Source organism: Pteropus medius, unplaced genomic scaffold (genome assembly GCF_902729225.1).
Source record: "Pteropus medius unplaced genomic scaffold, Ma_sr-lr_union100, whole genome shotgun sequence".
Classification (NCBI taxonomy): domain Eukaryota; kingdom Metazoa; phylum Chordata; class Mammalia; order Chiroptera; family Pteropodidae; genus Pteropus; species Pteropus medius.
This window is the reverse complement of record NW_024340696.1, coordinates 3,281,294-3,298,958: the sequence shown is the minus strand read 5'-3', so window position 1 is coordinate 3,298,958 and position 17,665 is coordinate 3,281,294. Positions and strand designations below refer to the sequence as shown.

The following is a 17,665-nucleotide window of genomic DNA, read 5'->3' as shown; positions in this document are numbered from 1 at the left end:
TTAACAAAGTATTTTTTCTTTGCAAGGATTGCGAATGATAGAAAGTAGTGTAGGAAAGTATTTCCTGCCTTTATGATCTGTTCACAGTTCTTTTACCGTGAAAGTAATAAATTTGAAGTTTAATTTGAAGATAATGAAGAATTTCAAAAGTGATGTTAATAATACTCAGATTATAAATCCTGGAATTCAGTAAAATTGAAGTTGCCTATTTCAAATGGAGATGTTTTTTAAAGATCGGTCACTTGGCACCATCTTCTGGCTGTATAATAATTTTTGTTTCTTCCTTCACTACAAATTGTTACTGTGTAAACATTATGATTATGGCGCCACCTGCTGGACTTTTTTTTTTTTCTAAAAAACGAACGTTATCCTGAAGAGCTCTTGCTGGGAAATTAGATGATTACACTGCAGGGGCATAACTTCTAATCACTCTAGATAACTTCTAATCACTCTAATAACTGCTAAGTAGCTAAACCTCCTGATTCTAAGAATTATTCCAAATTGTTCATATATAATATGCTAATAACCTAAAGAATTATTATGTGTTCTATTTATTCTTATGAGAAAGAAACTATATCTATCTCTTTGGTAACTCATTCCCTATTTCCTCTTCTGCTGTCCCCATATTAACTCTAGCTATAAGAGATATGATCCCCACTGTTTTAGAGAGTAAAATAAAATAACACTTGAACACAATTGAATACACTATTCCTTTAGGTCTTACAACTCTATGAAATAGACATGACTAGCCCCATTTTACTGCATGGTAAACAAAGATGTGGTTGAGCTGCATCTAAAGTAGCTTCTGCCAAAATAGAACATACAAAATTTAGAACCAAGGTATTTTTTACACTGAAACCCTTGCTTTTTCTGCCCTGTTTTCATCACTACTTAATGGGGTTTGGGTAAATGTGGATCGTATATAAATATTATTTTAAAAGCCTATTAAAAGATTTTCTAATCTCTAGTAATATGTTTCCCTGTCAGAACTTTACAGCCCTAAGTGAAAATGACTTTATTTCCTCTATTAATTTTTCCACAGGCTGAATGCCACACTTGCTATTTGTCGCCCTAGATTTCATTCTGTGTGGGCATCTCTAAAACCAGCCATAACATTTAAGTCTCCCTTACTGATATTTGGAGAGAAAAGTCCAAAGAAAGAAATAATGATTTGACACTTTTTCTAAAGCATTGATTAGATTCAATCTAAAAATAAGAATGCTAAAATTTCTGAGTTAGAAAATAGATGTTCTATTAATTTACTAATACTAATCATATTTAATGTGATTTAACCTGAGCTTTTAAATTATGCATTTCAAATGTCCTCTTAACTGGTAATATATGCTAATCAGAATGCTCCCCAAAAGCTGGGAGCAAGGACTCTCTTACGTAGTTGGTCAAATTGTAAAGAAGGATGTAGCTTGGCAGGATGGAGATGGGTGCTAGAGGTCATCATTATCTACAGAAAAACCCATCTGTAGCATCATTATCTACAGAAAAACCCATCTCTACCTACAGAGGGAAACAAGATAATAGAGATAAATTATTATTATTTGACTAAACCAAATTTCCTCCTGTATTTATTTCCCATTCATGTTAAGCCAAAATAATAATCCCTTTTAGTTTGTTACTTTCTTGTGTTTCTGTTCTTACAACTAAAGGAATACTAACACAGTATCTGAAAATATTTATTGACTTAATAAATGTTGAAAGGAATGATCTTGGTTATTAATTCTCCTAAGCTTTCTGAGCTTCACTTTTTAAAATTCAATTATAAAATAAGAGACTCATGTACACTTCACCTTCCTCCCAAGGTTTATGGAGTTCAAATGAAATGTTATAAATGTACTATATAAATGTCAAGGTCATGGTATACAAACCTGCCATATTGTTGAACAAACCAATCCATGTGCCTAGCATAATGCTTCTCAAAAATGCGTATGCTCAATAAAATTCAATCTGCTTCGGGGTGTCATTTCTAACTTATAAAGATAGAAATAGGTCGTTTTCCATGGGTTTTATTATTTAATCAGTACTACAGCTCAAAGTTTGGACAAAGTTAGTTGATTAAGTTCAAGTATCCATATAATGATCACTGACATCTATATTTGTCCTATAATAGGTGCTTGAAAGATAATGCTTTATATGAAATAACACTGCATTTACACTTTTTCTCTTTTGTAAAAAAGTGAAGTCATTTTATCTATCAGTATAAAGCGAGATCATTTCTCACACTATTTTCAGTTCCTGATATTTGGAGAATGCCTTCTATGAAATACTGATCCAATTCTTAATGTTCCCACAATTGTATAAAGAATCACAAGAACATTTCATATTTATTCCTATGATGTTAAATGCCCAATGCGGTTTTCATAGACTAATTAAATAAAGATCTAAGATAAGATGGAATCAGATGTCTCAAAAGAATTACATCTTCAGTAAAGATGAGCGTATCTTAATAAGATTACATTTTTTCGCTTAACAAGTAGGTCTGTGTGCTATTTGGATAAATTTCCAATCTCTGATTCTATATTTTATATTTTCATTTGTGTCCTCAAAATAGCAACATAGTGTAGAAAATTGTATAATAGCCGAAACTAGAAAATACATGAAGGAAGATTTGTAATCCCTGTGAATTTGAATATACTTATCTGCTCTACACGAGATGACAGTTTTAGCATACTCACCTTTCCTATCCCACCTTCTCCATGATTTGAAACTTTAAGACTTTGAAGTACTAAAGAGGAGCTCTCTCCATCAGTTAAACTCAACTGTAAGTTCATTTTCTTCTAAAATTAAACTACATTGTGTTGTGATTTTTTTTCCAAAAAGCATAATCTAAATAAACTGAAGAATGAAAAAAAAATAACAAGTCTTCAAATAAGCCTTGCTTTTCTCCCTATAAATTCACATAAAACAGTATGAACGTATAGAAAAATGGACAGTAACAAGAGCTATGACTTAACCTAACAGACCATAAGTCTTGAACACTACTGACCCTAACATCAAGTTAGGTTTACTAAGCAATTCCTAGAAATGCACGCTATCTAATAAAAACGCATCCGATGTTGAGCTATTTAAAGTATGCCGTATCAGATTAAAAGTTAAGTACTCAACAGTTGTAACTATGTCATTCGTTTCACCTTTGTTTTGACAAGTGCCTAAAAATTAATGTTAGATTCTGAAATTCAGGATTGTTTTTCTCAATGGCAAGTTGTCGTTCCAGCCAAGTAATCCACCAGTAGTTTATCTTTAGAGTCATATCATTTCTAAGAGAAAACATGAACGTATCATCACTTTTGAAAGATTTCTCCAGATAGAAGTTAGGCAACAGGTTTTTCGATCATTCTCTGAAGGTCATACCTGATGAGAAGGGGATCATTCAGTTTTGCTGTGAAATGGATCACCATTACCATGAAAAGCCTTTTTTGTGTTGCTGACTCTATTCGGTAACTCTGAAGGTTCAGTCTACTATGTGTGAAGATCTGCCTTTCAAGATAAAGCAAGAACCAAGGATCCTATAACCCAGACTTCCATAAATCATAACATAAATGAGAAATGAGAAGAGCAGGCTCCTACATGTTCCTGTAGGCTGACTGTATGTAATGAAAGGCTGAGACTTAAGGGGTGAGAAAAAGTTTTGCACTGTTAAATTAATTAAACAAGACTGATATGGCTCCAATGCCTTGGTGGCCTAGGTAAGCAATCCAAAATCTAACCCTGCAAATCCCTCAATGTTATGAATCCATGACACCAATAACAACCAGTCACAAGCAGCCAACTAGTCTTTAAGCTATAGTCAATCAAATAATTCCTTTCTTTGTTTCTGCACTTTTTCTGTTTTTCCGCAGGCTCCTGTTCGAGGAAGAAGGGCTAACACTTCCAGTTTGGCACTGCTCAATTCCAATTGAATTTTGCTCAAATATACTCTTAAAAATTTTAATATGCTTCAGTTCATCTTTTAACAGCACCGTATTTCAGAGTGTGTGCATGTGTGTGTGTGTGTGTGTGTGTGTGTGTGTGTGTGTGTGCGTGTGTGTGTCCAATGATCTAATAGTAAGATTAGGTTTTCACTTTAAGAAATTATATTTGTAGTCCTTTTGAAATATTTTGAATTGTAATATAGGATTGATAAAAAGTTAAAACATTCCAACTAAAAGAGAAAGAAAGGGCAAATATCCCTAGGACTTTTTTTTGTCAGCTTGACAATTTAAACTTTTAAAGATGTAACTATAATAGCCAAATGCCTACTTATAATATTTAATTAGTTTTCTTACACATTCATTTTTAAAACCATATTATATAAATATTAGTTTAGAAATATTGCTTATTTCCATATCCACATGTTCTTAAACAGTTTTATTCACCCTTTTCACAAGTATTTTCAACATCACTGTCTTAATTGTCACCAGAGCCACTTTTTGAGCAGTTTTAAAAGACATTCATTTTCACTCCCATCTCAGTACCTCAAAATATAGCACATTTTACATTCTAGTTTGAAGCTATTACATGTTACTGGAAATCTATCCAAAGCCCTAAGTTCTTTTTCATGTAACATTAAAACAATTGTTCTTTTCATTTGTCCTTTAGGGGTATATCAAAGATCTCCAAAATATAGCCATTTATTTGTCTTATTAGTTTTTAACGCACTCTTAAAAGGCTGTTTACAAAACTTTCAGAACTTACAAATATAAAGTTGTACCCCAAGAGATTATTACTTTCTTTACTTTGTATTTTTACTGATTTGGCTAGGTGACCTCCATAAGCATCCAAAGCTGGTCTTCGTAAAACTATGCATTTTTCTGAAAAACTCTGTTTTTCAAAATACAGTAATTGGGAAAGAGCTCTGAAATAGACTTCATATGGGTTCTGATATAAAGACACTCTTTTCTGTGGAATAATTTTGAAGAAAGACCCGACCTTATATTGAGACAGGCATGACAGGTACAGAGAACCAGCAAAGGTAATGAGGCTGAAATGCAGATCAAGTGCAAAACAACTTAGGAGAAAGTTTAACTCAGTGGAAGCAGGGTTCATGGCATATTATTTCCCTAAAGCCCTAAATGCTGAGGTTGGAGGGCTGAGAAAATAGAGGAAAGAAAAGAGAGAAACTGTGAGAACAGCAGCCATCATCACTGGTTTGTGGGTCCTCCAATTGATTTACTTCACCCTTTTTAACCTCAGCCCCCAATTCTATCTCTCTGCATTTAACCTCACCCTTTTTAATTACCAGATTCCACCTACAGCTTTCTCACTACTCCAGATGTGAGTGACCCTTTAAATGGTCCCTCCCTGCCTATAGAATCATGTCTTGTGAACTGTCTGATCTCCCTCCTGCCTCTCCTCTGGTTCACTCATTACTCACACATTAGTACAGAGGTAATTTAGGAGATGGTCCCTGCCAGACTCTGATATTCTGTGCTTCTCTAGTCTAGGCCCCTTATCTCTTTTCTTGTGTTTGTTCTACCTTGCCCTTTCTGGAGCTGAAAGCTCAGCACCTCTGTGGGCTCATTCCTGTATGCAGCCTCAATCAGAGCCCTGACTTATCTGCTAGACCAGAAGGAATTCAGAAACCAGATACAATGACATATGACTTATGTCATATCAAACAGGATATGTGCCATAAAGATACTGTCAAAGACAATTTCTCATAGGTACTAAATGGCAAAAGACATCACTTGCTACTTCCAGCATTCTAACTGCAATGACTGGTTAACTGCTTTCCTTGCAATGGTCCAATAACCAAAAGCAGGGGTCCCTAACCCCCAGGCATCAGACCAGTACAAATCCGTGGCCTATTAGGAAAAGGGTCGCACAGCAGGAGGTGAATGGTGGGCAAGTGAGCGAAGTTTCATCTGTATTTTCAGCCTCTCCCCAGCGCTAGCATCCTGGCCTCAGCTCCACCTCAGATCATCAGGTATTAGATTCTCATAGGAGCACTGGTCCCTGGTGCCAAAAAGTTTGGGGACCACTGACCTAGAGACATTAAGTGTGATGCTAGCTAGCTCTGCACCACAGAGGTGAGGAGTTACAGCTCCAGGTGGTAGAAAGAAGAAGCAGGTCCTTGTGGGGAAAAGGAGGAGCAGGTGAAATTAACCCCTATCCAGTGCCAGGTTAAGCTATGCAGTAGCCCTAAAGATGAAAATGTATATTGTCCTTCCTACATGTAATTCAAAATTAAAAGGCAAGATTATCTGTGGTATGTTAATAACTCTTCTCAAAGATATGTCCACATCCTAATATGTGAAACCTATTAATGGTGCCTTATTTGGAAAAAGAGTTGTTGCACATATGATTAAGTTAAGGATTTTGAGATGAGATTATCCTGGATTATCTGGGTGGGCCCTAAATACCATCACAAGAGGCAAAAAGAGAGATTAGATACACACAAAAGAGAAAGACAAATGAAGATGGAAACAGAGATTGGAATGATGTGACTTCAAGCCAATAAATGCAGGCAGCCAAGGGAAGGTGGACAAGTCAAAGAAATGGTTCTACCCAGAGCCCTCAGGGAAAGCAAGGTCTTGCTGACACCTTGATTGCAGACTTCTGGCCTCCGGAACTATGAAAGAATAAACTTCTGTTGTTCTAAGCCATTGTGTTTCGGCTATTTGTAACAGCAGCAATAGAAAACTAACATACTAACCCATGAAATATAAAACAGTCCAAAAAAAATGCTGGATTTTTTTCTCCATAGTTTAACTCCTTCATTGATTTCTTTGTGCAATATTAACTCTAGAATTTTGTCTAAGTTAATATTCAAGTAAGGGAGAAATTTACTGAACAATTTTCAATATGAAGTAGTAACATAAAGTATATCTAGATTCCAGCAATATCAATGAAAAAGTCATGATATTGCTGTGGATGAGATGGATATAATCAGAACTAGTTGATATTAGAGTGAATTTGTAATGGAATAAACAATTCTACTAACAGGTACTGGTAAATAATTATTGATGAACCTGCAGTGCAGCCTTGTGTGTTTTGCTGCAAAGCATTTTTTTCAGCTCTGTTATGTGCAATGTTTTCATCATAAATTTGGATGACATAACATGCTGATTTAATCAGAAGACATGGAGATGCTGTCCTACAGGGAAGAACAGGATGAAATGACAAGTTGAATCCAAAAGGATGTAACTTAACAAATTTTAAAAGTTTACAGCCTAGATTTCACAAATTAACTGCACAGGTATAGAAAAGAGAAAAACTGCAGTAAACTTAGTACATGGAAATAATAATAAAAATGACATTAAATGCTATTGTGTGTCAGGTGTTCATTAGAAAGATAGATGACAGGTAGGTAGATAGATGATAGATGATAGATTAGATAGATAGATAGATAGATAGACAGATAGATAGATAGATAGGAGAAAAATAAATTTCTCACATACTTTGTAGGGTAGGTTCAAGACCACCTGCACAATTTGTAGTTCCCAATGTCAAATGAAAATGAAGAGCCAGTGCTTAAAAATTAAGAATTTTAAAACAGCAAAAGAAGAGCAAATACAGGATACAGATATTGCATTTACAAATGCAATGCCATTTTACCTGATTTCATCACTGTGTATTTCATCACCGAGAAAGTTAATAAAAACACCAGCAGGAGTATAGAAACATCCTAACAAGCTAATCTTACTTGCATTATGAAACAGCCACTTTAAGATATAAAACGAAGTTATTAAATTTTGCTCAGACAGGAAATGAGACACATAACTGGATGTGGGAGTGGTCTGTGGTTTTGAGAACTTCAGTGGGCAACAGTAATTTCTCTAAGTCTAACTTTTCTAAGAGATCTCTCTGCAGTTTCTAACACTATGCAAAAGTCACGTGGCACAAAGTGTTCACTGAATTCAGCAGGAAGATCATTAGTGACCATTCTGAAACGGATATCAATAAGGTAGTAAGGATTGAAGCAGGTTGCAGTGAGCCATATATTACGCTGGATGTAAAGAAGAGGATATGGGAATTGCGGATAACTCTTATGAATATTACTGTAGACAAAGGGGATGGGCAATAGTTATAATTAGTTGTTGTTCAAAGGGTTTTGGGTTTTTAGTTTGAAGAGAGGAAGATTTGAGCATATAGTATTTAAATGTTTAAAGGAAAGAGACAGTATAGAGAGGGTAACAGGGAGAGGGAGCAGCCTGTGCAGTAAGATCTCTAGGAGGGAAATGGCCTGAGAACAAAAGCGGAGAGATTTATTTCAAACAGGGAAAAGGATAATGTGGATACAAACAAGGTGATAGGTGGTAAGGAATTAGGGTAGCAACAGTCTAGGCTTTTATTGTTATTATAATAAATTTATTGGGGTGATATTGGTTAATAAAATCAAATGTTTCAAGTGTACAGTAACATGTCATGTGTATATTGTATTGTGTGTTCATCACCCGAAGTTAAATTTCTTTCTTTCCTTCCTTGACCCCCTTTACTCTTATCTACCTTCTGTCTCCCCTCTTTCCCTCTGGTAACCACTAAACTGCTTTCTGTGTCTACGAGTTTGTTTGTCTCGTCCCTTTATTGCTTTCAGTTTTATATCCCACATAAAAGCGAAATCATATGGTTCTCAACTTTTTCTGTGACAATTCATTTACCATGATAATCTCGAGATCCACCCATGTTGTTGCAAATGGCAGTATTTCATCTTTTCTTATGGCTGAGTAATGGTCCATTGTATGTATGTACCACAGCTTTTTTTATCCAATCATCTATCAAAGGGCACTTTGGTTATTCTCATTGGCCACTATGAATAATGCTGCAATGGATATCGGGGTACATATATCTTTACAGATGTTTTCAAATTTTTGGTAGATACCTAGAAGAGAGATTGCTGAGTCATATGATACTTCTATTCTTAACTTTTTTGAGGAACCTCCATACTGTTTTCCATGGTGGCTGTACCAATTTATATTCCCACCAGCAGTGTATGAGGGTTCCTTTTCCCCCACAACCTCTCCAATGCTTGTTATTACTTGTCCTGTTGATGACAGCTATTCTAACAGATATTGGATACTATCTCACTGTGATTTTGATTTGCATTTTCCTAATAAGTAGTGAAGTTGAGTATCTTTTCATATGTCTGTTGGCCGTTTGTATGTCTTCTTGGGAGAAGTGTCTGTTCAGGCCCTTTGCTCGTTTAATTGGATTGTTTTGGTATTTTTTTATTGTTGGGTTGTATGAGTTCTTTATATATTTTTGATATCAGCCCCTTATCTGAGGTGTTGTTTGCCAATATCTTCTCATTCAGTTGTTGCCTCTTTGTGTTGTTGATGATTTCTTTTGCTGTACAGAAGCTTTTTAGTTTGATATAGTCCCATTCATTTATTTTTGCTTTTACTTCCTTGCCTTTGAGGTCAAATTCATAAAATCCTTTCTAAATCCAAGATCCATGAGTTTAGTACCTAGGTTTTCTTCCATGCAATTTATTGTTTAAGGTCTTTTATTTAGGTCTTTGATCCATTCTGAGTTCGTTTTGGTGTATGGTAACAGAGAGCAGTCTACTTTCATTCTTTTGCATGCGGCTTTTCAATTTTCCCAGCACCATTTATTGAAGAGGCTTTCTTTTCTCCAGTCTGGGCTTTCAAAAACAATTGGAGGCACAGCACAGTGATTAAGATCACAGGCTTTGCAGGCTGACTTTGTGGATTTAAATCCCAGCTCATCCTCTAGTTGTGTAACCTTGAACAAGGTATTTAACATACCAGTGCCTTGTTTCCCAGATAATAATAATCACACACTTACCCTGCTGGGTTGTCGTAAGGAGTTGATGAGTGAACATATGTAAATTCGTCTAACAATGCTGAGCATAAGCTCTCCATGTGTCAGCCGTTATCAGTGTGTAGAGCAAGAGTTGTCCTGCTTTCGGTGAAAGTGCCTGAGAGCTGGTGGGTTCAGAGATTTTAATAGCAGGAAGACAGTTTGAAAGGAATTCTGTAAAGCACAATAACAGAAAGATCTAGTGCAACATAAAAGAAGTGGTGAACTCTGGAGAGGACAGTTTAAGCTGCAGATCATGAACACGTAGTGCAGCAATCTTCAGGTTTTTCTCCCTTCAGCTCAGGGAGAAGGCGTGTGGTTGGATGAATCCAACTGGAAGCTGTGATGAAAGAACAATGAGATGCTGGAATTAAGAACTCTGAAGTGAGGAACCATGGAATCCAAGCTAGATATGTTAGTAAGATGGAAAACTGATACTATGTGGTTACACCTTGAGCAGGGAATTGTGGTAACCTGGCAACCCTAATTCCTCAGATGCTTTCTGAACAGCTAAGGATTTCACCATCCCTGCACTGGGATTAGAAAATAGTTCAGGGAAAGGGTGGGGCCCATGGGGCAAGGATAAAGAGAATTGTGATGGGTCGGGGTGGGGCTCGCATGCAGTGTGTGGGGATCAGGCAGTGGGCGCCAGGGGCGCTCTGCGGCTCAGAAGCATGTGCCTGCACTGTTTAGGGAACGAAAGTACCCAAGTCAACCCTGTGAGTCCTTCGCCCTTAACCCCACCTCGACCACCCCTGCCCACGCCTTGAGCCTGGAGGCCGTGGCAGCTGCTCGAGCTTTCGGCCACTGCACGTGCGGTGCTGGGTGTTGGGAAATCCTGGTGAAGTAAACGGACCAGATGCTGGGCTACAGGGCACACCAAGGACGGGGGAAGGCCTCGCGCCTACTAAGGAGCCATACACATTCAATCATCTGTTGACTAACCCATTGAGCCACCCTAGAAGGTGGGGTGGGGTTAGAGAGGTGTAGTGGGGAGGATAAACTTCTCAGTAGTCAGATAGGGAGGAGACTGCTTTTGAGTCTTTGGGTTAAACAACTGGATCAAAATGATAGGAGGGGTAAGTATGGTACAATTTAGAAGTTAGGGGGAGAAGTGAGAATCCATGAACTAAAAGCCAACCTGCCTGTGCCTCAGAAAACTATACCACCTGATGGGGTTTCTCAAACACCGCAGCTTTCCCAGGTTTTAGAAGCCAGACTAAAGACCAGTTCGTTAAGCGAGGATCAGTGTGACACCACTGAAGTCACGTACCAACAGAAGAAACACGACTCTCCGGATTTTCTGTATACACTTTTCCTCCAGAGTTAATCTCTATACGTTTCCTGTATTGTCCTAAAAAAATAAAATCGCCAATTATCTTACCAGCAAAATGGATTTGGGAATAGCAGAGAATTGCAATTCTGGACAAGCATGCTATAACTATAGGCAAGCAAAAACTATAGGCAAATCCAACACACAAAGGCGAGGAACTTTATAAAGAAAAAGGAGTAAGTTGGGAGGGATTGTTTTGAAGGAAAATTCAGATTGGTGCTGGTTTCTCATCCGCTGAGGTGCTGGGCAAGGAAGAAAACCTTCCTTCTCCTGCTGGAGTGGTAGAGTAGTACCAGCTTGCAAGACATGTCTCTTCCAGCTGAGGTCCATAATTGAGTTCTTCCTGATAAGGGTCTGTAATTGACGACAGGTGGTAGTGCATGATGGCACCCTTTTCTGGCCTCCCGACTCCATTTTAAATGAGCTTCCCCTTTGTTAATTTTCACACCTGTAATGTGGTTCTTTTTTCTCATACTACCATTGCCAATCTCCACCCTGATTTTTACCTTAATATTCCTCTGATCCTGCCTCTTGCAGTTGAGATAATATATATGTTACATAAATAAGGAACAGTAGCATAGGCTTTCTGTTATAACTCATCTTTCTGTTTATTCATGATTTTTATGTATTTTCTTTAAAATTATTTTACATATTTTGTAGGAAGGACCAAGACGGCATCATCCTTCAGAAGTCACTGAAAGGCAGGTAATGTTTAAATAAATAATTATGGGTATTTCAAAATTGGGACTTGATCTTGTAACTTTATATGTGGTAGTCCCTAATATGACAGAATGTTTATTAGCTAGACACTTCTGTGTTATCTTTCTTGGGACTCTTGGATCTCGTGACTACCATTAGAGTTAGTCTTAACTAGGATAACCTAAATAGCTTATACTCTCATTTTTTAATGTAATATTTCATACATATACGAGAATATATGCAGAATATTTAATTTGTAAAACAGAATAAAACATACCTCCGACTCAAGAAAATATTCTAGGTGTCCTTGAACTCATCCAGGGGCTGCTTCTCTATTCTACCTCCCTACATCTCTCTCAGAGGTAACCACTATCTTGGATTTTATTTTTACCAATCTCATTTTTTAAAAATAGTTTATCACATATGTGCCTCAAAGTATATTGTTTGATTTGCTTACTTTTGAACTTTATAAACATATGATCACACAAAATTTGGTGTATAATTTATTCTTCTCAAAATGGTCTCCTAAGATTCATCCACATTGTTGTGTAGAATTATAATTCCTTCGTTTTCACTGTTTCATATTTCCTTGTAGAACACATCTCAGTTCATCAATCCCTTCTCCTGTTGATGGATAGTGGGTAGTTTACACATTTTCCTGTAATGAACAGTGCTACTGTGAACATTCTAGTACATATTTTTGTTTTTTGTTTTTGCCCATGAACAAGAGTTTCATGTGATTATTTAAGCAGGAGTAAATGGCTGGATTACAGGGAAAGCTAATTTTTCATGTTATTAAGTAATGCCAAATTGATTTTTTTTTTTAATTGTACCAATGCATTTCCATTGGCAGTGGGTAAAAGTTCCTATTATTCATATCCTTGTCACCCTAATACTCTATTTCACTATCTTCAAAGCATTCCAGTTTGGTCCCCTAGGTCTCTGCTACTTAATATGCCATATAATGGGGACATAAAAAAAAAGCTTTGTATGATATGAAGCATTTAAGAGAAATAATGTACATGGATTGTTTCCTTATTACGCCCCCCAAAAAAACTCCTTGGGGGTTTTTAATGAACATTACCTTTAAACTAAAAATAAATATCTATATCCATGAATCTTGGATCTACCTTACACAGTCAGTAAAGTGTGAATCGAGAGTAAGCAGTCTCATTTGAAAACTCTACTAATGGTCTAATGTGTTTTCTTCATCTACAAACCACATGTTTGAAAACGATTTTTTCCTACTTCTATGTAGCTATGTAAACTTTATGCACTAATTGTGTTTATCATTTTTTAGTGACATAAACCAAAAATATAATCAGCATATTACCTTTTGTTATAAAAAGTACGATTTGTTTTCTTTTAATTTTCCAAAAGGCCATGGATAAACGTATTCAGAACATGCGAAACCTAAAGAAACAGAAGAGGAAACTTAATAAACAGTTTGCAAGGCCTTCTCCTCTTCCAGAACCAGGACTACTAGTAAGTATAAAGACTTCACTGTGATTAACAGATCCTTAAATGTAAAATATAGCCTTATTTTAAATATATGTAACACTCTAAATTTTTTCACCTTTCCTCTAAGAAATGTGTAATTGCACTCTGGGAAGCTACCTTAAAGCTCCTTTAATTAAGCTCTCATCTATTATTTAAATCTTCTTTGTAGTCATCTCCTAGGGATGATGCGGTTTAATGAAAAAAGTACTATCTTTGAAACCATGTTCTGGATTCCAGATTTGCTGACAAAATTATCTGACAAAATTATTCACTTGAATATTTTCGATTATATTATTTGGAAAATAAAGACAAAATCTCCTGCCAAATATTTATTCAGCCTAGGCTTGAACACATCACAAAACTCTACACCAATCACAGCTTACTTCATCTTTGCATATTTTTGACATGGATTTAAAAGTTCCGCCACATAACATTATATTGCTTCCAGGAGCCTTTCGCATGTGTATTATATTTCCTATAGCCAGACATAAATCCAGTGGCCATTCCATTTGAAAGTTCTTCAGCTAGTCGAGGATACCTATCACCTTCCTTAACATCCAGGCTTTTCTTCAGGGTAAAAATCCCCAATTTCTTCATCCATTCCTTTTTCAACTTAGTAGTGGTCCCTGGCCTTATCCAGGCAATCTCTAGGAATAGAATTATATTTCATTATAGAAAGATTTGGAAAAAGTTATATTTCCAGTAATTAAGATTTCTTTCTGTTCATTTTCTTTTTGAAATAATTTGTAAACACAACTAATGAATAGCTATGTCAGTTAGGAACTAACTTTAGTTCCTTATAAGAGAAACTAACTGCAGTGGCTTAACCAAATAGTATATTTTTTCTCCAAACAAGAATTCCTGACCTAGGCACTATAAGGCTGATATGGTGGTTCCAAAAATCACCAAAGTCCCAGGTTCCTTCTGCCTTTTTGATTCTTCAAACTTTTCTCATGACCTTTATTCTCATGGTCTCAAAGGCTTTTACCTCAGTTAACACTGTGTCCACGTTCCAGGAGGAGAAGGTATAGCACTAAGGACCAAAGGCATATACAAGCTGAGTCAGTTCTCTTTTCATCAGGAAAACAGCCTCCAAATGAAGTACATGTCTCTGAGTGTGTGTGTGTAGTGTGTTTTTTATCAGCTTGATTGAAATATAGTTGCATACAGTAAATTGCACATATTTTAAATGTATAGTTTCAACGTTTAGACACATGTACACCTATGAAACCATCACCACAACCAAGATAATCAATATATCCATCACCCCCAAAATTGTGTCCTCTTTTTACTTAAATCAATATATTTTTAGAGCAGTTTAGGTTTATGGAAAAATTGAACAGTAAGTCCAGAGTTCCCAGCTACTCCCTCACCTTCTCCCTCAACAGTTTCTCCTAATAGTGACATCTTAAATGGTGTAATACATTTGTTACAACTGATGAACCAGTATCAATATATTATTAACTAAAGTCTATGGTTTACATTAGGATTCACTCTTTGTGTTGTACAATTCTGTGTATTACAGTATCATAAAGAATAGTTTCACTGCACCCCAAATCCCCTGTGCTCTACCTATTCACCCCTTCCCTCCTCCCTCAAGCCCCTCAAGCCCCTGGCAATCACTTATCTTTTTACTTTCTCTTTAGTTTTGCCTTTTCCAAAATGCCACATAGTTGGAATTATACAGTATGCAGCCTTTCTTTGGGATTGGCTTCTTTTACTTAGCAATATGTATTTAAGGTTCTTCTTTGCCTTTTCATGGCTTGATAACCCATTTTCTTTGATCTTTGAATAATATTCCATTGTATGGATATACCAATTTATTCATGCACTTATTAAAAGACATCATGGTTGCTTCCAATTGTTGGCAATCATGAATAAAGCTGCTATAAACATTGATGTTTCAGATTTTTGAGTGGACATGTTTTCAACTCATTTGGATACATATCTAGAAATGCAATTGCTGGATCATATGGTAAGAAACTTACAAAATAGCCACACTGTTTTGCATTACCATGAATGAGCAATGAATGAGAGTTCCTGTTATTCCACATTCTAACATATGGGATGTTATCAGTGATTTGAATTTTAGCCATTTTTACAGGTGTGTAGTGGTATCTTGTTTTAGTTTGCATATAATATTTACATATAATTCGCATATAATATTTACAATCTTTTCATATGCTTATCTTCCATCTTCATAACAATTGGTGAGGTGTCTGTTCACATCCTTTGCCCACTTTTAGCTGAGTTATTTTCTTATTGCTGAGTTTTAAGCATCATTGGTATACACTGAATACCAGTTCTTTACAAGATGTGTTTTGCAAATATTTCCTCTCACTCTGTTCCTCATCTTTTCATTCATCTAACAGTGCCTTTCCCAGAGCATAAGTTTTTAATTCTAATGAAGTCCAATTTATCAGTTATTTCTTTCATGGATCATGCTTTTGGTATTGTATCTAAAAACTCACTGCCAAACCCAATATCACAGAGATTTTTTTCTTATGTTATCTTTTAGAAGTTTTACAGTTTTTCATTTTACATTTAGGTCTGTGATATTTTGAGTTAATTTTAAAGCTGTAAGATAAGTGTCTAGATTTTTTTTTTTGCATGTGGATGTTGTTCCAGCTGTTCCAGCACCATTTGTTGAAAAGACTATTCTTTTTCTATTGCATTGCCTTTGCTCCTTTGTCAAAGATCTGTTGACTATCTGTGTGGTCTATTTCTGTGCTATTTTGTTCTACTGAATAAAATATTTATCTGTTCTTTTGCCAATACCATACTGTCTTGATTATTGTAGCTTTACAATGAGTCTTGAAAAGTTGGGTAGTGTCATTATCTTAACTTTGTTCTTTTCCTTCAATATCGTGTTGAAAATTCTGAATATGTTTTCTTTCAATATGAAATTTAGAATAAGCTTGTTGAAATCCACAAAGTAACTTCCTGGAATTTTGATTAAGATGGTGTTGGATCTATAAATCAATATGGAAAGAAGTGACACCTTAACAAAATTGAGACTTCCTGTAAATGAACATTGATTTTCTCCCATTTATTTAGATCATTTTTGATTTTTTTATAGTTTTATAGTTTTCCTCATTCAGATCCTGTAAATATTTTGTTACATATATACCTAAGTATTGCTTTCTTTTTTGTGTGCTAATGTTAATGGCATTCTGTTTTCAAATTCAAGTTGTTCATTGCTGGTACATAGGAAGTCAAGTGAATTTCCTATATTAAACTTATGTGCTGAAACTTTGCTTAATGATTTAATAATTCTATGAATTTTTGTGTTTTTGTTGTTTATTCATTGGGATTTTCTATAGTCATGTCATCTGTGAATGACAGTTTTTTTTCTTCCCCCAAACTATACATCTTTTATTTCATTTTCTTGTTTTATATTGCATTTGCTAGGATTTACAGTATGACACTGAATTAAAGTAAGTGGTGAAAATGGACATACTTGTCTTGTTCCTGATCTTAAGTGGAAAGCATTTGTTACTCGCCACTGAATATGATGTTAGCTGTGGGTATTTTGTAGATATTCTCTATCGAGTTGAGACAGCTCCCCTCTCACTTTGCTGAGAGTTTTTATTATGAATGAATGTTGAAATCTGTTCAATGCTTTTCCTATATATGCTGATATGATTTTACGATTTCTTCTTTAGCTTATTGATGTGATGGATTACATTATTTTCAGATAGTAAACAGCCTTGCATACCTTGGAAAAACCCCACATGGTAATGGTATATAAGTCTTTATATACATTTTGGATTTAATTTGCTAATATTTTGTATTTTTGTATCTATGCTCGGAGAGATAGTAGCCTGTCACTTCCTTTCTCGTATGGTCATTGGTTTGGGCGTTGAGTCATGATGGCCTCATAGAATAAGTTAGGAAGTTTTACCTCTGTTTCTGTTTTCTGCTAGAGACTGAGTTGGTGAAATTTCCCTTTTAAATGTTTGGTAGAATTCACCAGTGAACCCAACTGGGCCTGCTGCTTTCTGTTTTGAAAAGTGATTAATTATTGATAAAATTTATTACACCTAAAAAGTTTATAATTGTCCCAAAGTTCTTAGATATTCTATTCCATTTTTTTCATGCTCTTTTTCTCTTTGCTTTTTAGTTTGGACAGTTTCTACTGACACATTGTTGAGCTCTCTTGATTCTTTTTTGCACCATGCCCAGTCTACAGATGAGCCCATCAATGACATTCTTAATTTTTGCTACAATGTTTTAGATTTCTAGCATTTGCTTTTGATTCTTAAGTGTCCACTTCCCCTTATATTACCCTTGTTCTTGCACCTTGTTCATTTTTTCCCCCATTAGATCCCTTATAATACTAATCATAATTATTTTAAATTCCCAGTCTGATTATTCTAA

At 35.7% G+C, this 17,665-nt stretch overlaps 1 protein-coding gene across 1 annotated transcript; it reads left to right on the top strand.

Moving 5' to 3' along the window:
• The first annotated feature begins 10,756 nt into the window (after positions 1-10,756).
• Positions 10,757-17,438, top strand: CCDC179 (coiled-coil domain containing 179). The gene is made up of 4 exons (XM_039871491.1): positions 10,757-10,832; positions 11,747-11,791; positions 13,166-13,270; positions 17,409-17,438. The coding sequence occupies exons 1-4, from the start codon at positions 10,821-10,823 to the stop codon at positions 17,436-17,438; spliced, it is 192 nt and encodes a 63-aa protein (XP_039727425.1). The 5' UTR covers positions 10,757-10,820.
• Positions 17,439-17,665: the final 227 nt, after the last annotated feature.